Raw genomic sequence first — 21,927 nt, 5'->3', positions numbered from 1 at the left:
AACTGACATGTAGATTTGAAAGAGCTTTTATTAAATAAAAAAAAAAAATGCTCCACTTGGTCCTGTGTGGTGCTCCACGAATGCGGCTACTGGCCGAGGTGGAATAGTTCATGACGCCATGTGAGTTAATGTCACTTTTGCAAGCATACGGTCCATGTGATGCGTATACAGGTGAGACATTTCACACCATCCCAAAATTTCAATTTCATACCAAATATTCATTTCTCAGTGTTTCGACAAATTGGTGTCACAAAGCCCTTGGCGCACGTTGAAGTCCACTTGGGAAAAAAAGACAATTACAAAATGAACCTAGTAAGTGTGTGACACATATAAATATATACTTGGGCAGGAATAATCTATTAGCAGACCTAGATATCCCCAAGAGCTTTTTATTCAACACCTGAGCTTTCGTCATATGTTAATAGGAGTCTTCTTCTTGATGAAGTTGCTGTCAATGGACCCCCCTGCAAAAGAGCATGACGTGAGCCATCTTGAATATTTACACTGTACACACTTCGAAAGCCGCTCTTTCAGTCTCGTTCGGAGATACGTATCATATACACATATTGCAAATGGGGAAAGCGCACTCATCGATTGTGACCGGAGTGCAAAAGGATTGCCGTTACGCCTGCACGTGGTCTGCGCCGGAAAAAAGAAAAAAAAAAAAAAAAAAACGTCAAGTGGGGTCAATAATAAAAATGAGCTTTTGTATTGGATCGCCTACTTTGACATCGCAACCACTTCAGAACTCCTCATGAACGTTCCTGGCGTAGTCCATCAGTTTGCTGCCCGTGAAGTACTCGCTGTACTTGAGAATCTCTTCCAGCTCCAGACTGTGGTTCTGGTTCTCGTCTGCCACCGCGATCATCTGTTTGGCTTCGTTCAGGGCATTGTGTTCGTTCATCGGGTCCATGTACTCCTGTCAAAAACAGACACGCAACAAATTTAGCTCTCCAATGATGGACCACAGCTGAAAAAAGAAAAAGTTGCCATTTTTGGACTCCTCGGGAGGGATTATTCTTCAACTAGCAAAAGAAGAAGCGGCGGCGGCGGCGGCGGCGAGGGTGGACACCTCCAGTTCTTCCACGGTGACAATGCCGTTGCGGTCGGAGTCCATGACATCCTCAAACTCTTTCCTCCTGTCACGGACCCAATCGTCATCCATTTCCTGGCCTTGTTGGTTGACCACAGTGCCCACGGGGAGCGAGATGAACTCCGACAAGGTCATCTTCCGGTCGCCGTCCTGGTCTGCGGCACAAGCGGGAGACATCCCCTTTTCATTTCAGACTTTGGGGTGACGAATAAGTTCCTCTTGAAACTCATTTGGCGTGTGTTCAATGCAATTAGATGAATGCGCAGAGCAGGGCAGAATTTGGAGCGCACCTAAATCCCGCATGATCTCCTTGACCATGTATTTGAGCATGCCTCTGCTGTGTTCCGGGTGCAGGAAGGACAGGAACTCCTGCTCGTTGAGTAGCTGGTCGGCCGGAGGGTTGTCAGCTTGAAACCAGCGATCCTTCAGACTCTCCAGAACCTCCTGAGCTGCAGAGGAACGCAAAAACAGCAAAGGTTCTGAAACACTCAGCCGGACAAAACAAACAACAACAAAAAAACTAAAGAAAATGTTTACAAGATTCAAGTGAAAATGTTAGTGCTTGCACGTAGTTTGCCATTCACAGATTTGCACACCCGTTGACTTTTTCATCTCCAATTGCATTCATTACTTTTTTTTTCTATTTATTGATTGATTATTTCAATTTTCAAAAAGATGTCATTAAAAACATCCAAATGTTGCATGGAATACATGATATTGAATGTGTTCTGCAGAATTTGGGGGGAGGGCTGAAAAAAATCCACACACGTCCACAATATTGCCTTTATTCTACTTGATCCGACAAGAACATTGCAGCAAACCTTACACGCGACTCTCTACTTACTTTCCTCGTCCAATTTAAGGTCTTGGTTCTCCTTGATTTTTTCTGCAACTTCCTTCTCGTTGAAACCCTTGCTGGCAAGAAAGCGGATTCTGTATTCATCCCACGTCACGTGACCTGCAATATTTGGAAACAAAGGCATTTGAAGATTCGTGATGGGTATAAACAACCTGTAATTCATGTTATTGTGGCGCCCACTATGACTGCCTCTCACCCGGCAGGGGCCGTGTTTAAGATAAAAACGTAGTGGTCACCGGTGTAGCAGTCGGAAAGGAGTACGCGCGACTGATTGTCGTCACGTCTTTATTTCATCTGCTAACATGTGAATCAACAAGCATTGGAAAATGTGCCAAATCTTTTAACTTAAACACGCCCCTTGCTGGGTGAGAGGCACGGTCCTCGTGCCCGCCACGTTATCAAGGTTTAAAAAAAAAAAAAAAAAGTCTTTAGCCTCTTCATTTTGAAATTGTTCACGCATTTTTTTTCACTTAGAATGCCTGTTTTTCCACCCAAGAGTCAAAATGAAATCCCGCCTGCTTTCTACATGCACGCACGCACGCACTCTTACCATCACCATCCGGATCGACGGCATGGAAGCTGTTCTTGTTCTCCTTCACGGCCTCTTGAAAATGCTCCTCCGTCTTCTCCATAATCCAGCGCTGCATTTCCTTGGCGCTCACACTTTGGTCTTTGTTAAAATCCACTCTAGGAGAAAGGCGTTAGGAAAATGAGCACCTACACCATTTTTCCTCTCATTGTTCCCCTTCAATGTTTGTTGTCACTCATAATGTTTGCAGCATTGCAGCAGTGTCGTTCGTTCGTTCGTTCGTGTACAGATTGGCAAGGTTTTCAATCTCACCGCAGTCTGCTGATTTGGTGCATAGTTTGAATTCTTGAATTGAGATTTTTATTTAAAAATGGAAAGCTTCCTCTGTGTTTTTGGGATCCAATTTGTTGGATTTTATGAACAGGAAGCATTTTGCTCATCACCTAAGGCGGTGGTTCTTAATGTCGTTGGAGGCGGCGAACCCCACCACGATCCACCAAACCCACTTCAAGTGCCGCTGACCTAAGGCAAAGAAGACTATGCTCAAAATATTGGGGCCCCGCGTTGTTCAATGGCGGATGTTTGAGACACGCATTTAGAAATATAGAATGCAAAATGACATGTAACAAGAGAACATATTTTGCACACCGATAGGATATTTGGTGCAGATTTAAAGTTATGCATCTTAATTGGAAATGTACGGTCCGCTTGGGTGGCACCTCATAGTGCGGAGGTAGCCGTACCAGGTGGTGCCTGCGGGGGTTTTCTGCGGGTTCTCTGGTTTCCTTCCACACGACAAAAAAAATGCATCGCAGGCTGATTCAACACTCCAAATTGTGTCTCGGTGTCAGTGTGAGTGCAGATGGTTGTTTGTGTCCGTGCGCCCTGTGATCGGCTGGCAATCGGCTGAGGGTGTAAGCTGTCTTGGTCCTGCTCTTTCTTTTTTTTTTTTCACGGAAATGTTAACATTCATCCAATACATGCGGAGTTTACACCCGGGAGCCTATCCCGTACGAGTAGCGTTTTTGTTAGACTCCCCTTTGAAAGGCACACATCCAACAGTGATCACCACGTGATTGCAAAGATTTGAGACTGAAGATAGTACATCATACTTGGCAAAGATGTCAGTGAGCTTCTTCCTGTTCCGCCTCGGCTCAGAGTCCTCGTCAAACTCCTCCATGTCTTTGCCCAAGAAGACCTCTTGGTGGAAGTCCTTGTTGAGGTGGCCATCCAACTCCATCTTCATGCCATTCAAGTGATCGGCGGGAAGAATCTCATTGTCGTCATTGTTGTTGGCTACGCTCTTGTCTTTCGGGGCAGATATGTTGGCTGGCCGAGCCCTGACCTGCGTGCCCATTAATAAGAACCACAAGAACAGTGACACTGCCAGGGGGCCTCGCCAGTCAAGTCTTCTCTGAAACGCCATATTTTTCTGTGGAGAAATAGTACGACGTATCAGAATACGAGTGAGAGTTCAGTTGCTGGAAAAACCAGAAGTACACACTTTGTAGCTCGTCTATATTTAAAGGCGTTAGGTCAGGGGGTGATCAAAGCCCAGTGCTTATGTAAATAATGTATCTTTGTGCCTGAAAACGGCAGTGCATCATGATGGAAATTGCCATACATATTTCCACTCGTGCCTTCCAACCTGTGTTTCCAAATCGAGCTATATTAAGCAACTGTAGAGATGTTGACACTGACGGTATGGATGTAGGTTGAGATGGAGTTTTCTGACACGGAGCAACATTAACTTAATGTTGCTTCATGATGAAGCTCTTTCTCGAGAGAGAACTACAATCAAAAATACAATCAATTGTTTTGATATTTTCAGAGCTCGGTAGTTGCTAAAGGTAGAGATTGGCAGTATTATTTCGAGTAAAGTCCAACTATTTCTATAAGGAAGAAAATAGTCAACAGTCTTAAAAAAAAACACGTGGGCTGTTGTTTTGATCTTTTCAGACGTTGGTGGGGGCGCAGGTGGCTGTGCACGAGTATTTTGGTGACGATTTCTTTTTCTACCGCGGATGCCAGTAGGGACAACAATGCTTCAAGCCTAGAATATAGCAAATAAAATGGCAATTGTCTGTATATTTTACGAGGTTCAAGCTGTAGAGATGGGCTTCTGGATGTTGACAACGTCGGTTGACTTGACTGGCATTAAGCGTTGAGGTGCGTCCCCAAAGAAAACTAAGAAGCAATCAAAGACGACGGACAACGTCAGTCAATACGACGCGTGTAGCTCACGACCATCTTAGCTGGCCAACGCAGCCCTGCCGGATGAGGATGGCGCAGTCATGCTCTGACTAAAATCGCCAATGTGACCAGCTCACTCACCAGGAAAGAACCACGAAGGCAACTGCGCAGATGACGTCGAAGGCTGCCGAGGGCCACGACCCGCCCGAGCTCGAGCCGAGCTAACCTAAGGCCCCGTCTATTCCGCGGCGGGGGAAGCGAGGCAAGTGGAATGGGGCTTCCTGTCGACGTGGCTTCCGCGCTCCGGTATCCGGTGTGGGGCGGCTCTCTGCTCGATCACGAAAGCGAGCCCAAAACGGCGTGCAAAGTTGTCATTCACTCGCTTTGAGAAAGACGTCAGGCTATCTGGCACGACGCTGCTCAACTGTCAAAAGTTGGGACGACTTCACGGAAGTGACGACCACGTAAAAAAGCGACTTTCAGAATAAAGCAATATTTGTCAAATATTTGAGTAAAATACGTATTCAAAATATCGTTTACTTTGAAGGCCAGACAACACCGTACAGTATATAACACGTGACCTGATTCAGGCAAAGTTTCTCCAAAGTGCAGCAGAGATATCGGTCTTGACTCCTTTTGTCACCACGATAGCTTTATATATTGTTATCAAATTGAGTCTAACGACAGGTACGACAGGCTAGCTTTGCCGCGGCTCATACGAGACTGTATGAATTGAATCGTTCCAATATGCCACATAGAACATGGCGGTGTCGTTGACGGAGTGTGTTCTGCCCTGGCGGCGGTCATGTATTGTACATCTCTTGCGACACAACTACTTCATGCTTCAGCCGCTGGGTGGCACAATGTTAAAATGCATGACTGCATGCTAAAACCTGAATCCAGAACAAGCATTTTGACAGGTTATTCCCCCCTCCCCCCAAAAAAATGTATATATATATATATATATACATATAAATACAAACGCATATTTGAACCGATTGCAGTCATTACGATATGTCAACTTTCAGGTTTTCTTTTTTAATTGCCAAATTGGCATTTGCCTTTTGTCACCTCCCAAAACCTCTCCAGTAGATGTATTCAAGATAAGATTACATCAAACCGCTCAAGGCAACTTGGATCCGACTGTAGGGATTCAGAGATCCACACGTTTGAACACACTTGTCATGCATAAACAAGTTGTTGCCAAAGAACCTCTTGTGCTTCAGGTGAGATAGAGCAGACCTGGGCCGGCCGGCTGATGGGTTTGCCAAGAGTGGAAAAGGAGAGGGGTGGGAGGATAGCTCATGATAAAAACTCCACCATGCTCCCTCGTGAATGCTCAGAAAGTGAACCCGGGAGAACGCGGATACGCAGAGACCATCGACACACTCCCTTCTTGGCGTCTGATGTCAAACAGATGCGAGTGTGCCGGGGAGGAGGCAACAACCTTAATACCACCGCGGCACCTGAGTGTCATCTGGTAGAAAGATCGCACTTTGACCCTTGTGATAGGATTAAGGAATATTGGAGAGGAACCACCAGGAAGATATCGGAACAGACTGGACTTGACACTATCGTGTCCAATTGTCTGACGAGTGGACACACCAAACGACAACAACATCTTTTTGGCTACCCCCGCGCCTTTGGCCGACCTTAGACTTTTAGCCATTACCGCATCACTTTGCCGGATCCGCCGCGCGGTGAGAGTGAGACGAAGCGGCCGCTGCAAAGCCTTCAGTTTTTGACACCCCTCCTCTCTTCTGCCGCTTCTTCTGGTATACCCCCATTGCCACTTACCCCACCCCCGCAACCTCCCATCATTCAGCTCACCCCCCAACGGAGCAGAAAGCGTGAAAAATCTCACTAATGGGTTTATTTGCTGTCAGATCTGAGCCCATGTGTCATTCCCTCGGAGCTTTCTGCTCGAAACATTTCATAGTTGAGTAAGCCTGCACCAAGTGGCCGAAGTGGGTTGAGGGTTGTGTGGGGTAGGGGGGGGGGACTCAACCGCAGTAGTCAGTGGTACTGTCTGTTGGAGTTCCTGCATTCTTTTCGGCTCCTTCCCATCATTCGGGACGTCGGGAGTTGGTCAGCATCCGCAAGAGTATTTTGTCTCCGTCGGGATCCCGGTCAACTTTTGCGGAGATGTGGTGTAGGACTGCTCCCTTGGTTGCGGCCATTTGCATTTGCTGGACCTACTGCATCTTGGACGGGGTGGAAGCTAAAAAGGAGAGGAAGAAGCCGAAGGAGACGCCACTGCAGCACACCGAGACTTACAACGTGACTCTGTCCAACAGCGAAGAAGAGTCTGGAATTCCAAAGGTAGCGATTGAAACACTTACAAACAAAGTACAAGTCTCCCATACTACTGTTGCTTTTGAATAACAAATAGTCATCATTGACATGAACAGGTTTATTGGCATTTTGCAGCCGCAGGGCGGAAAAATTGAACGGTTGCAGGGGACAGGTGTGACCTCTTAGGTCAAACCTCAGCAGGCCGCCTCGAAATGTGTGAAATTCTTAATGGATGACTTCCACGGGTATGCCAGGAATGTGTATCGCTAGAGGGTTGATCAAAGCATCAATTAGTGCAAAGTCTAGTGTGAATATCTTCCAACTCATCTGAAGACAAAAAAAGTTTTAATGTCAGACTGGAAATGCACACTTTCCTATAATAAAGCCAAAAACAAAGATATCGTTTTTTTGGGGGGTAAAACATGACGTGGGACACATTTTGTCTTTCAACTGCAGCTGATGTCATCTCCCTCATCCAAAAAGAGTGGAACGACATGATGAGCGAGATCAAGTTTTGTCACAAAAGGAGACTGAAAGTCCTTCTTTGTGGTTTCACACATCAGTGATTGTAATTGCTCAGTGTTTAAATGTTTACCTAACGTGGATTCGGCAAAATGCAGACACACTTTGCAGTGGAATAAGAGACTTCTTTCTCCCCATTGCGTCAAAACAATGCGCACAATCTTACCAGCTAGCTGCGGTGACTGACTCTAACACAGGTGCTACACTTGCGGCTGTGCGCAGAGATGATCCCAAATAGTTCCACTGATGTCCTGAAAAGTGTCACACCGGCGTTTCACCAGCTGCTTGGTGATAGAAATCTTGATGAAATAACTTCGGTCCAAATGCGCATTTGCATCAGCACCATCAGGTTGGACTCATTTGTGAGGGTAAAACATGGTTTGGCTTTGACCTTCGACGTAGATGCTCAGCCGCCGTTGCCACTCACATCCATGCCACTTTTACCAATCAAAAAGTCTTGCTTGTGGTGCCCCGTGGATTTGTCTGGCTTGCGCTGAGTTGACGACTCGGTGTCTAGAACAGCGCTGGCATCAGCTGTCAGTCCAAGAGCCTCATTACTATGCCCGCTCGATAGAGATTGAGGAACTCCCATATCAAATGTCATAACACCACGCATGGGACCACTCAGGTAAGCAATAACTGAAATCCTCAGCAGATGCTCTCAATCCAATGACGCAAACCTGCAGCTCATCAACCAAAGTCCCTAAAGGCGCATGTGATGTTGTCACAGCTCCTGTATCATCGACGCCCTTCGTCGTGCCTCAGATAAGGAGAGTAACATCTTCATTCTCACCAACATTTTTGCATAGCCAATCCACCACAAAAACTGCTCTGTCGGGGTTTTTGAGAGTTCAATTTGAGACGCTGATGGATTATACAATTGGTCATAGTCTGTGGAAAGATTGGAGTGGGCTTGGGTCGTCTTCAGGGCAAGTTCCGCATATATCGTACTCATACCATTTGATCGTGAGGCGTCTCCGCTAGGCTCCATTCCTGAGCCTCCGGGCGGTACTCGGAAATTGAGTTTTGACAGAATCTAGAATGATGTTGAAGACTTGTAGCGTAATTTTGCGATGGCAGCAAGAAAAGTCACCAAAAGCAATTAAAGCCAGAGTGATGAGATCAATGCTTTCCAAAAAGATGAGGGACATTTTTTATGACTGTTAAAAAAAAATCAGGAGACTTGTGCCTGTGAGGTCTCAGGCAACCAAACAAACAGGAACAAGTACAAAATATTGCACACAGATGTTTTGTTTAACAGATTATTTCGGGAAGTTCTTGCCGCAGATGCTCCTCTGGATGGAAATGAAGCCAAGGAAGTGGAAGGCCAATTCCGATGAAGTACGTGGCACAGTGAATGATACAGACATGCTTGTTACAACCACTGGAAGCCCACAACAAGAACTTAAATCCATCGGTTCACGAGAGGAGGCGTTTGAATCAATTTCTGGAGGTAATCCCTCGGCATCCAGTTGCGCCATTGTCAACCAAAAGCATGGTGAGCAAGCTGATCGTGGTGCCGATCAAAGGTGCGTTAAAAAAAGTCAGGAAGTCGCCGCAGCCAGACTCGGAAAAGGTTCTGAAGCAGGTCAACTTGGAATTTGTGACTCCTATGGACATCGTCACCGACAGTAAATTCATTGAAATTTGAGTCTTAAGACTTTCAAGGATGCATCAGTGATCAGATTTCCAGCACCTTTGGCAATTTGGTGGATAGCTCAAGGCCACCTCAGCAACGCATGTGGGAGTGTTTATTTGTTCATCGATTTATTGCTGGTGGTGAATATTTTTGTGTAAACAAGCAGTGACTGTCCTTTGTATTTCCAAAAATTCATGTGGGTGGTTGTGGTCCGCTGCTGTTTATTTGGCTTGGAGATACCTACAAAATCGGAACCAATGAAGAAATGACGAATGATTTCATATAAACTCTCAAATCTGACAAGATTATAAACCGTTTGGATTCCACTTGTCTTTCCCATTTCACAAGGTGCAGCGGTGTCTCTTTTTTTTTCTCAAATTCCTTCCCGACATCCAGCGATTCAACATAGTAGGCCTTGTGCCATGATGGAATTCCCGCGAACGTTAGGTGGGCGGATATTTTGAGAACCGGTGCAGTGTTCTTCCCAGTCAATTGATTCTGTCATTCAAAGATGCGGTCTGACTCCGCTGTGTCTGGGACATCCAATCGGGGGGCGGTGCGGTCCCGGAAAGTGGGCCAACCTGCTGCGTAAGGTCGGCACAAAACGCCTTCCAATGGATCTTGAAAGAGAATACCTTGGTCAGGATTATCTCCCCTATGTGTCCCTTCACACTAACTTGGTTTTAAACTCAAGATTTTTATGTAGTTATTTCACACAATTCCATTTTTAACATCTCGGTGTGGAAGGTTCGAACACACTGAACCACTCGAAACTGGAGCCGTCTTGCGTCAACCCTTTCCCAAGTATTTCACTACCACAACAATGGCAGACCACTCACTACATTTATTAAGCCTTTACGGATGATTGTGCCAAATTTGGTACACTAAAGATAAATGCTTATAGATAGAGAAAATGAAAGGTAGCAGTTTAAGTGCTGATTGGAACTGATGCGGCACAAGTTACATGTCCCTTTAAAACAGGTTATGTGCAGCTTCACCTTTAATGCGTCAAAGAGATGGGAACGTTACATATGTCATATTTTAAAACCACCCGTACAGCAATGAAATCAATCCATAATACACTTGCTTTTACAACTTTTGAACAGAGTTGTGACACCTCGTCGTCTGTATCTGAAATATTTCAAAACACTCAGCAATTTTTACAAGATGGCGGTTATGTAAACGTTCTAGGAAAGAGATGCAGTTCAATGCCAGAAAATTGTTTTTGCCAAATTTGACTTCTGATGAGAACCTGAGCTTCCAGCTTCAAGTAAACTACAAAGCATTAGCTTGTTGTCACTGCTCTAGACACACTTTTCCGCTTTCTGAGCCAAAAGTGTGCTCGAAAACAAACTAGACTACTTATTTCGTAAGTTCATCACTTGACACAAGGCAAGGAAAACAGCGTGTCTGCCGGAGGTGTCGTGGCATGAAATGTGTGTTGTCAACTGAGCCAAACATTCACATTTACATTCCCACCCCCTCCCCCCACATGCCAACTGGAAACACTTTTTCAGGATGGCCAATCCTACGCGTGGGCTGCTTGCTGCGGGCAAGCTTAGGACCATTTTCCCTTTAAAAATCCTGCAATCACCAGGTAAGATGTGGCCTTGATAGATGAAATCGACCGCTTCCCGACACCACGTCTTGTCCCAATTTAAACTCTTAAGAGAATGGAAGCCTCAATGCTTTCCAAACAAAAGATGGTCAATCTGTCATTGTTGAGCGCTCAGAGGAATCTGCAGTGGCTGTAATTAGGGGAGTCGTGTCAAACACCCCACTGGCGTGTTGATAAATGTCTGGATTTAGCCTAGGGAGAGGCTCTTGTTTCCTCTTTCTCATCCATGGTGATGTCTTTGTGACCTTTTGGTTCAACCTGAAAATAAACCGGACCCACATCACACTTGGTGAAATGATCATTTCAAAACTGAAAGGCAACAGCCTAGATAGTGCAAAAAAACCTTTGCTAGGCACATATCACATACCGCGGGTAGGCAGCAGTCAAGCAAGGCGCTGTGCGATTTCTATTGCAGTACCTAGCTAGAAACCAGTTGTGGCTGGCTACTATTGCAGCCTAACACGTTGCAGAGTCGCTCCCAAGTTAGGAACGATTCCATTCCTAGCTGTGAACACACTACATTGCTCACCGTTTTCACGGGAAGATGACAGGTAAAGACAGAGAAGCCATGCAAATGCTAAGCTAAGCTAAGAGTGACACGGCTACTACAGTTAACACTTGAAGCAAGATCTTGCGTCATGAGTACATTTTTAACAGACTTCTGGTGGTAACTGCATCCAAATTTACAACAAAGTACAAAAGTACAAAAATAAATCTATATTTTTCTATGAGCATTATTATTATTATGATTATTATTATTATTAGTAGTAGTAGTAGTAGTAGTCGTAGTAGTATCCATATAGCCCTGTGTTTTTTTGTTTTTTTATTTTTTTTAGGTTTGCACCTTTAACTTCTAAACAAGAAGTTTGTTGCTTTACGCAATGTCAGTTTTATCAAATAAAAATCTTGATTCTATTAACAGCAAAAAAAAAAAAAAAAAAAAAAATCAGTCCTTCGTTTATGTTTTCATTTCATTGTGTCCCTGGGATAAATGCCAAAAACAAATATGATAAAAACTCCATAAAAGTAGACATTGTCTCCTCCAAATTTCACGACTTCATGGGAATGTGATTTTAGAAATATTCCTGTCCAGGTAGTATTTGTTTCTAATTTGGACAGAAAGAGTCGTCACGAACATTCTCAACAGGCATTCGGCACAAGATAATTTAGCTCATTTCAGCCAACCGGATGCAGTCGGTTTAGAAAGCTGGATCTGGCCTCGGGATCATTTGCTCTCATCTTGTGATAGGTGCACTGTGATCCCCATCAAGCCATGCACGGATGACTGCACAGGGAGCAGCACGGGCATGGGAAATAACAAGAGGATTATAAGGCTCTTCATCATCCTGTCTATACAGCCTTAAGCCTGTCTGTGCAACACTTTTTTTTTTTTAATCAGCAAAACAACACAGCTCTTTGTCCCTGTTCTCTAGCGTGTGCTGCGCACTCGTAAAGTTGAGCAAATTACATAGAAACATACACAAGATGCTTCAGATGGAGTCCCCGAGTACCGAATGTGTTTTAGTTAGCACTCAGATGTATTTTCCCATTCAGGACTTCATATAGGGCGGCCCTATGTTCCTTCGACCGGTCAGCACGTCGACCTCATAGTGCGGACGTGAAGGGGTGGGTGGATTCAGGTTTTGGCCTTCCTGTGTGAAGTTTGCATGTTCTCCCCATGCTTATGTCACATTTCTCCAGGTACTACGCTTTCCTCCCACATTCCAAAAATACGCATGGCAGGATAATTGAACACTCTAAATTGTCCTGACGTGCGAGTATGAACACAAATGGTTGTTCATCTATGTGTGCCCTGTGATTGGCTGGAAACCAGTTCAATTTAAAACCTGGAAACCTGTTTTTTAAGTACCAAGATCTATAGCACAAGGATCATGTCTTATAAAATAGACGATAATCTTGTCACACATCAATCTGTTTAAAATGCTGTCATACACAAATTTTACAGCTAGTGTTCACGGATTTTGTTTGGATGACCGTTTTCATTGTCTGTGCTGGTCTGTTCCGGTATGTTGATGTCAACAAATGCCCACATTTCTTCTCTTTTCATGGTCTCAAATTTACTCTGGTCCGGTTCCAGATGAGTGAATCTTTGGCATTGCCAAGAACACCACTGAGCAGAGTAAACTGTCGAGCAGATTCAAAGGCTCTCAACTTCTTGTCACATTCTCTCAGTTTGTGCTGTTGACTGACGAGGCCACTTCCCGGCACTCGAACATCGGTAGTGATCAAAGATGGGGCCCCGGTGTTCTTTGTCAGCTGGCAGACTTGTACCAGCGCTTGAAAATATCACACCGATCAACATACAGTTCAAACTGTGTGAAAAGAATCCTTGCGGGACGTACGCACGCCTAGAATAAATCAGTTTTCAATCAAAAAACTCCCTTAGTCAGCCTACTTTGGACACGTTTTGTAACTGCTGCCCACTAGTCAGGAGTGTAAAACCCTGCACACGTAAACCACCTGACATCCTGCCAACTTCTTTCCCCTTTGCAGAAAATCAAACAATTTCACTTTAGTGTGAAACACTGCCATTGTTTTGCTCTCTTCTGCAGTGCTGCCTTTATTGTATTTGTTGTTGCGTAATGTCGGCCAATAAGGATGATTTTGACCACAGTATATGGGTTCTATTTTTGTAATAAGTGCAAATAATGTGTGGTGTAAAATGAGGTGCTTTGTGATTTGGGTCACGCTGACCGTGTTTGGGAATTTTGTGGGACACGCTGTCCTCCTCTGGACTTTCCAGGCACCGGGCTGTTTTCATTAACAGACCCCTGGCGCACAATTGGGTGGCTGAAAGTAGACTAAACCTTAAACCGGTTCAAAACAGGTCTGAGTTGTGGACGCTGGTGGTAAAACATGGTTTTGTTCCATTTAATTGTTGTGCAGGGAGATGGGTTGCGTTTTCCCACATGGACGCACGGTTGGAAGATGATCTCCAGTGCCCACTTCATAGTGGACAACTTTTCATCATCCGCAAGTTCTCAAGCTACTTTGGCCATGGCAATCTGCAATGAGTCAGTTTATGCTTTAGTCGCGGAGACCACATCTCTCCAGCATTCAATTTAAAGGGAACGCGAGAATTGTCCTTGAATCAAGTTGTGTGTCTTTACGCCCATTTCTAACTCGGTGCATCTATGAAAATACCAAAAGAAAGAAAGCTACACCCAAGGGCACAGTTTGTCCACAATTGGCACGAGATTTGTGTTGTTCCCTATGACTGTGTTCGCCAACTTCTGATGTACTTTAAGCTACAGTTGCCACTGTCACTATGTAACAAAGCAAAACAAATGCGCATGCCAACAGTTTGTTCTCCCAAAGTTTAATTCAAACCATCTTTTCAATATCCTATGTTTACACACATACGGGTCTCTAATCTGGTGTAAAATGTGTCAGTAGGTTATTTTGTGAATGTTAAGTTTTATAACAAAAAAACGCAAGTGTAGCACTTTCATCATGTACAATGATACCTCGGCAAACGAACTTCATTGGTTCCCAGAAAGTGTGTGTCAGGTGAAAATTGTGTCTTTCAAACATTAATTTTCTATAGGAAACCATTAAAAATGAGAATAATCCGTTTCCAGGTCCCCATAAAACATACTGACCTCCTAAATAAGCCTTAAACTACACACAATATACCTTATTTTATGTATAATAAATGTGCTATTGGGTTGTAATTAAAGAAATAAACTGTACCGTATAATAAAGTCGTTTTATTGACCTTTACGATGGTCGTTGATGTGGTTGCCTCTTGTTGAGATCTGAGTGAAGTTGCCGTGCTTTCTCACTCGCACTGTCCCCCGCTAGCTGCTTTCCGACTGCTTTTGTGACATAAACACATGACTAATGTGAAACTTTGACTTATTTTCAAATTAGCGTCGTTTGTCGTTCCTGATGCCCCATACCTAAATCAGGGTTGACATACTGATATGCAGTACCTTCAGCTACCATTTCTACAATATAGACACTTCACATTTTTTCTATTGGGGTTTTGTCAAATAGTATGGGAAATAATTTGAGACAGTGAACATCCCGCATAGAAAATGTTGAATCAAATATAAATAGAAATTAAGTCTTCCTGTCATCATCAAGAAACCTACATTCACTCAAATACAAATAACAAGGAAAGAAATGACAAGGGACAGTTTACACACACTTAGAGTTCTGTCAAAATAATTTGACTGCTACCAATTTAGCTAAGCTAACCTTTACTTTTCGGCAATGGTGTCAAAACAAAGGATAGGCAGTACCACAGCGTTGAGTTGTCACTTGAATTTCTCAGTTTTTGCTGATGATTTTAGAGCACTAAATGCTGGCTGGCACCTTGTCGTGGAACTTTGGGTTAAGACCCCCATTGCACAATTCTCCATCTGATTCACTCTCCAAAATTATAAGCGCCCTTTTCGACACATTACATGGAGTATATACTGCGAGACTAATAAAGGCAAATCCAATCCCCTTTACACTCTAGTGTAGTCTGTTGGCACCTAATTGGAACAACCAAAAGATTTTATAATAATAATTATTATTATTATTGTGATTTTTTTGTGCGGGTGAGCAGCGGCTTCAAATATTCGTGGGATGAAAAAAGTGTTTTGATTCCGGAATACTGAAAAGGCAAATAAGAAACCACATTTTTTTTATTGCAGTGGAAGAAGAGGCAGGCAAGTCTTGTACAGTGCAAAAAAACGTTGTGTTGGTTTTGCAGATAAGTGATCTGCGTCTTGCTGCCAAAACTAAACAAATTCCATTTCAGGCGACTCACCTTTCGTGGCTATTAGTCTTTATCTGTTCATCTATCTCGACTGCAAAGTTTTGACGTTTGGTTGAAAGGCTGCTTGCCATGAATGCAATCGGAATTCATTCACGCACTCGTTTGACATCAACCAAAATGCAGTATCGTGCATGAAAATGTGCCCAGTAAGTGAGTTGTTTCATATCAGTACACAAATTGGAACGTAGACCGACAATATGAAATCATATGAAGTCTGTGTATGCTATAAAAACAATGCCAATGTGTTCTTATGTTACTATTAGCAAATGTGGAGAGTCCTCGACATTGACACTTTTCTTTTTCAAGGAACATTCCACGTTGTAAGAAATCACTTACTTTGTTTACATTTGTCCGAGTTCACTAAACCTGCAAAATGTTCTGCAATTAAAAAGAAAAAAAACAATGTTCTAACCTTTGCAAAGCCAGTGTCATTTTACCTTCTCGTTGCAGGTTTCTGAAAACCAGAGAGTAGATCCGTTGGGATCATGGATGGACTTTGTCAAGCGACCAGTCGGCAACTTCCCAGCAAAATGTCGCAAAAGGAAAAGACCACTGGTAAACCAAGAAGATGGCAGAGAATCTTATCATGATTTCAACAAAAAAGACTTTCGATCAAGTAACCAAATTGTCTTGCTTTTAGTCATGTGTCCTCGTGTTATATGATGCGATCTGATCAAAATGAAAGTCGTGAGACTAGACGGCGGAGCCATTCCACTAGACTATTTTGGAATTGGTGTATCGATGACATTTGAGTCACACGTCAAGACTCTTCGCTGACCGTGCGTCAACATTCTCTAGTTGCTCTTATCACTATCACCTCCAAAGACAAATAACCCGCCACTATTTGATTTGCTACATTTATGACCTGGTGGGTCACTCACATCTGCTGTCTTCTCCTTCATTAGCCAGGTCCACCTGGTCCTGCAGGTCCTCCGGGCCCACAAGGACCACCTGGTTCACCCGGAGCTGAGGTGACCCAGGAAGTTCTTCTTCAAGAGTTTAAAGAGATGATCAAAGGTAGAAGCGTGTTTGTTGTCCTGCTAGTATAGGGCTCAAAACATTCTGGGTTAGGATCATATGAACTGCGCCTTCGTGGTGATGACTTTGTGTTTCTAACAGAGGCTACGGAGAGACGTGCCGGGGCTTTGGACCGTCAACCCGCTTCTAGTCAGCATCCCGCAGCCCTCCACACACTGCAGCAGGGCATGACGTCCTTCCGGCGAATAGATGAGGCTTTCCACTGCAAACTCAAGGGAACCGTGGCGGTTGACAAAAAGACTTTGGTGGAGCTCCAGAATTTTCAAACGGTATGTTGCAAATGTTGCTAATTGCAGCCGCGCGACTCAAGCCATAATCCGAAATCTGTGACTCGAAACTGGTTTGTATGCCAGTAGCGCGGAGAGACTTGTGTTTAATAGTCATTGTTTAGTTTGTGCGAGGCATCCTCCCCTCAGTGGTAACTGGCACTGCTCACACCTGAAGTTCCACCCAAAAACCAGCCAGTCAATAATATCAGTACAGTTCCACACATCACTCTCTGGACAACACACAAAAGGCACCCTGTCTGTGACTTGGCATCAAGTTTGGAGAGGTCAAAAATAGAGACTGTAAGAGACAGCTCGCTTGAGTGGAAGACGCCTGTTGACGAGGTGGGCGTAGCAGAACTTTTATAGACAGAAGGAGACAGACTGGGAGCTAATCGTGTGCACTTGTGACATTGCCGGATAACTGAAAAAGAAAGCTACAATGAATCCCGTTAGTCTATTGGAAGAAAATATTAGTTGGCTTTCCGCTGCTTCGTTAGTGATCGACGTATAGATGCTGATCACATTAACCCTTCCTCACAATATAAAGTGTTGCCATAGTGGTTTGAATCCAACTGGAAAAAGAATCAGTCGTCATTGAAGTTACACTAAACGTCATTACGGTTAATACGCAACGTGTAGCCTGCAATGTAAACAAATACAACAGTTTTATACAAAGATTACTTATTGCAAATAAAAAAGAGAACTACACTCATCATATGTAACACATGAGCAAAATGACTTGTTCAATTCTCTGTCACGGTATCCCTCCCGAAAACCCAGCCTCTGATCTTGTCTTTATTTTCAGCCGCCAGCCAAGGGAGCCTTCTTGAGAGGGTCAGGCATGGATCAGTCTACTGGCAGATTCACCGCCCCCGTCACAGGGATCTACCAGTTCTCTGCGATTGTCCATATTGGTAAATCAAACTGCACAAACCACTAAAGATGCACTTGGGAAATTTGTAGCCACCAATACTGCCTTATCGCTAAAATAGTCAATCTTATTGCGAGGTACATTGATCATTCCTGAAGTACTGCACAGAACATACATTAATGTTGGGTTGGTTGGTAGTGCACTTATAAATTAAGATTGCCCGCTAAATTGCTTAGCGGAGGTCACTCAAGCAATGCCAACTGTTCTCTTTTGGTTTATTTTGAAGGCACAATAGCATAAAAAGAACTCTGCCACAATTTGTAATGTAAAAACAAGAGTGTTTCTCGACAGGTAACTAAAAACATGGACTTTTTTCCAGATCACAGTGAGGTGAGGAGAAGCAAGACTCAGCTGAAGGCCAGGGACAATATTCGTGTATTAATCTGCATCGAGTCACTTTGCCACAGATACACGTAAGTGTGACACATTATAGCTATTACAGCGCATCCTCTAAAAGAAAATGGTTTTTTCAGCATTCGTTTTTAACATCCAATCCGTACCTCACTTCAACTAACCACAAATTTGTGCATAGCCCTGCTGAAAATCCCAAAATGTATCAATGCCTACCAAATTGGTATCAGACCTTTGTGATGCAAAACGAGCGTTGCTACATTTGCTACATTGCCAGTGACATCATCTTTGTTCATACTTTGGATTCATTCAGTTGTAACAACAGTCAGGGCGGCTAGAAGTGGCCGTGTTTGTTTCTTGTGATTTGTAGGACACTAAATTATAAAATATCTTGGGAAGGGATGAAAGGACAGCATTATGTGTGGGAGACGGGTGCTGTCTTAACTCGTAAGCCTCTTCTGTTTGGAGATAGTTTCTCAACCTTGACGTAGATGGCCTCCCTAATTCCTCTTCTAGACCATTTGTCTTCCGTGTCCTGAATCTGTACATTTTCTTCCCCTTTGAGGCAGTGGTAGGCTGTTGAAGTCATGACCGGAAGAACTGGCCTTTCGGTTTTGGGACACCGTCTTTGCTCTGTGGTTGCTATTAGGGAAACCAAGAAGGCACTGATCAAGCGCAGCAATCAACCTTCAGCGATCACACAATCACCCCTCGGGACAAATTTGACTGGCCAACCAAGCTTCCATGCATTATTTTGGGACTTTGGTAGGCAATGGAAATCAATATGAGGATGAACGTACTTGATTTGCCATAAAACTGTCGTAAAATGAGCAGTGCTTCTCACCAAAGAGATGTTTTCTGCTTGCTTGGATAATACAGGGAATGTTCATTCTATTCAAAATGAAAGACACAAAAGGAAAAAAAAGAATGTGAAGTTTCCAGAATTCTTCCTCTGTTTCTCTAAATGCAAGTAAGTACGTCTGTGTAAGCTCTCGGTCGTACGGGAGAGGTCCATCGATGAAAAGATTTCTTCAGCCGTCATCTGTACTTCTTTGCAAGTACAGATGACGGCTGAAGAAACCTTTTCAACAAGTCAGCGTAATTATACCAATGTGAATGCTGTTCTCAAAATATCTCGGTTGTCTTGCAGCTCGTTGGAGATGATTGTTGGCTTGGAAAGTAACAGTCGGATCTTCACTGTGAGTGTTCAGGGTCTCCTCGAGCTGCAGGTGAGTCACCTTTCGCATCTTCTTGATTGACCTCTACTCAATTCAATGATTTCTTTTGGTCAAGGATGAACACAGAAAGGGGCGGGCGTTCAATATTTTTCAAATGGAAGAGACCCCTGACATGTGGTCTCCTACGACTGGTCCACTGCTTTTGATTGACAATCGTTTCCCCACCTTCAACATTATTCTCATTTGACAAATACGACTTAAATTCCCTCATGACGTGCAAATGTCCCCATTGTGGGACTATGAAAGGCTTTCTGATTCTGATGGCGGTAAGGCTTCTCACTTGTAGTGGGTGGCTTGTGGAGGTTGACTCTTTGGACTCATGCGTGACGAGGTTTTTTTGGCTTCTTGCAGGCCGGCCAATACACCTCGATCTTTGTGGACAATGCCGCCGGGGCCTCCATCACCATACAGAATGGCTCAGACTTCATGGGCATTCTCCTTGGCGTCTAGTGTCACATCGCGGGAGTCTGCTTTTGTTTTCCTCAAGTGACACGCCACCATCGTAGCACATCAACATTCCGGCAAGACCAACTTGACTTTTGACGTGATCTGCTGTGCTCAAGTGTGGCTTGAAAGGGGCGGGGCTTAAGTCAGTTATGGTGTCTATTTCACTGCCCCACTTTTTGGACAAACTCCAAAAAAGACCTGAACATGCAACATGTCATTGTCAGTCTTTCACTCGACATAGAAAAAAACTTTATGAATGTGTGCATGTGTGTGTGTGTGTGTGTGTGTGTGTGTGTGTGTGTGTGTGTGTGTGTGTGTGTGTGTGTGTGTGTGTGTGTGTGTGCGTGTGTGTGTCTGTGTGCGCGCGTGTGTGTGTATGTATCCATGTGTGTGTGTGTGTGTGTGTGTATGCTTGTATGTGTGTGAAATCAGTGCATTTTTTCTCAACATTATAATCCAACGTTTTCTTGATATTAACTGATGGTTTGACAACATGGTGACAGCACAATGTCGAACTCTGTTTTAAGGGTGTCGTTGTCATGGTAACACTTCTGTATGTATCCTGTCTCATAAATGTTTATTTGAACCGGCCCATTTTTCTCATTATATACTGTATAACGACGACTGTTTACTTAGTTTCCTGCCAAATATTTTTAATTTATCACAACTACAGAAAATTGTTTAGATTTGTACTTTATGATATTTATGTTTAAGAAAATGTATCAGCCTTGTTTTATTTGACTTTTAGATTCCTACAGCAATAAAGTTATATCTTTTTACAACAGGTGCCAATCATTAAAAGTCATTTAGTGGTGATATGATTAATATCAATACTATTACTACTACAACAAGAACAACAACTACCACTCCTACTACTACCACCACTACTACTACTAATAATAATAATAATAATAAAGATGCAATTGTGTCATCACTGTTTTGGACCTGTCCAAATTGATTTTTTTTCCATTTTAACAGTCTCTCCAGTCAAACACTAAGCATTTGAGGATAATACTGGACTTTCAACTTTCGCCATGGAAAACTGAACAACTTTTGCTCCCACAAACCCTTCATGAACCGCACTACCATAGTATCATATACCATTAACCCTTTTAGGGGCAGTGATTACGGCAGCAGATACCACGTTATCTGCTGAAACGGTGCATGAATGGGCGAATAACATCTTGCTTAGTAAATCTTCGAAATAGTGTTTTCTGCCAACTAATTTGCAAACTCAACTCTATGACAAAAAAATGCAATGGGGTCATGTCATAATAACAGTGTAAACAATTCTATTCCCTGGACATGATTTGGAAAGGCATGCATTTGTCTGGAATCCATAACTGTCCACAATTGACTGTAAATATCAAAGTAGATCAGATTCCAGTGCGTGTTGCCCAATCCCAATGTGAATGAAGATCCATCCATCCAACCATCCTACCATCCATGCTACTAGTGGTGATTCCAGCTGTCTTTGGGCAGTGACAGAGAGCGAGGGACACCCTAAACCGATTGCCAGCCAATCGCAGGGCACACATAAACAAATAACCATTTACATTTCTTGATGCATCTGCCACGTGATCTATTGAAATGATCCACACTAGACTGGTGTACATCAATGCTGGTGATCGTCAACAAAACATCATTTTAAGTTATTGATCCATTTCGTCGATAAAATTAACTCTTGCAGAAAATTTGGAGGAACGGCGAAGGTGACTGTCAATACTTCCATTGGACGTTTCTTGCAGTGGAGACCACTATTTGAGGTGATATTGCGTGACTTTCTTTGGAAACGCAGAGATTTTACATTCCAGTCCACTGTCGGGAGAAAGTTCAATATGTTGCTAGCAACAAAATATTATATTATATATTATGATATTAAAACACTCCAAAACTTTTTTGGTCCCTTTGCTTCATTCCACTTTTAAACGAGTAAAGTTGAATGTGAATATTTGATCCCCTTTAAAAAGCATTTGTAGCTTGCCAGGCACGAATGTAGTCAGAATGGCGTAAAAAGTGAATGTTAGCGATCCAGCAAGTGTACACACTTTAGACCTGAGCGCCAACCGCAGGAACGTCGCGCCAGCTCGGGCGAGACCCACTTTGCATGTTT

At 43.5% G+C, this 21,927-nt stretch overlaps 2 protein-coding genes across 2 annotated transcripts; one reads left to right on the top strand and one right to left on the bottom strand.

Moving 5' to 3' along the window:
* Positions 1–10: 10 nt before the first annotated feature.
* sdf4 (stromal cell derived factor 4) lies at positions 11–5,116 on the bottom strand. The gene is made up of 8 exons (XM_089015291.1): positions 4,816–5,116; positions 3,594–3,913; positions 2,503–2,639; positions 1,938–2,051; positions 1,384–1,542; positions 1,073–1,248; positions 725–919; positions 11–639 (listed from the first exon to the last, which is right to left on the bottom strand). The coding sequence occupies exons 2-7, from the start codon at positions 3,905–3,907 to the stop codon at positions 743–745; spliced, it is 1,077 nt and encodes a 358-aa protein (XP_088871417.1). The 5' UTR covers positions 3,908–3,913; positions 4,816–5,116; the 3' UTR covers positions 11–639; positions 725–742.
* Positions 5,117–6,032: 916 nt separating this feature from the next.
* c1qtnf12 (C1q and TNF related 12) lies at positions 6,033–19,854 on the top strand. The gene is made up of 8 exons (XM_089015242.1): positions 6,033–6,996; positions 15,991–16,095; positions 16,446–16,557; positions 16,660–16,847; positions 17,653–17,761; positions 18,098–18,191; positions 19,280–19,358; positions 19,719–19,854. Exons 1-8 carry the CDS (start codon positions 6,820–6,822, stop codon positions 19,815–19,817), a joined length of 963 nt encoding a protein of 320 aa, XP_088871368.1. The 5' UTR covers positions 6,033–6,819; the 3' UTR covers positions 19,818–19,854.
* The last annotated feature ends 2,073 nt before the right edge of the window (positions 19,855–21,927 follow it).

The sequence above is a fragment of the Hippocampus bargibanti genome, linkage group LG01, assembly GCF_051943395.1.
Source record: "Hippocampus bargibanti isolate YZ-2025 linkage group LG01, ASM5194339v1, whole genome shotgun sequence".
NCBI classification, from domain to species: domain Eukaryota; kingdom Metazoa; phylum Chordata; class Actinopteri; order Syngnathiformes; family Syngnathidae; genus Hippocampus; species Hippocampus bargibanti.
This window is presented reverse-complemented; position numbering and strand designations above follow the sequence as displayed.

Bases quoted from the DNA above. Each gene is read 5' to 3' on its own strand.
- sdf4 (XM_089015291.1), bottom strand. From the start codon at position 3,907: ATGGCGTTTCAGAGAAGACTTGACTGGCGAGGCCCCCTGGCAGTGTCA. The intron at 1,249-1,383 runs GTGCGCTCCAAA...CTTGTGCCGCAG, and splicing joins GGAGATCATGCGGGATTTAG to ACCAGGACGGCGACCGGAAG. The intron at 920-1,072 runs GTGTCCACCCTC...TGTTTTTGACAG, and splicing joins TCACCGTGGAAGAACTGGAG to GAGTACATGGACCCGATGAA.
- c1qtnf12 (XM_089015242.1), top strand. From the start codon at position 6,820: ATGTGGTGTAGGACTGCTCCCTTGGTTGCGGCCATTTGCATTTGCTGG. The intron at 18,192-19,279 runs GTAAGTGTGACA...GTTGTCTTGCAG, and splicing joins TCACTTTGCCACAGATACAC to CTCGTTGGAGATGATTGTTG. The intron at 19,359-19,718 runs GTGAGTCACCTT...GGCTTCTTGCAG, and splicing joins AGGGTCTCCTCGAGCTGCAG to GCCGGCCAATACACCTCGAT.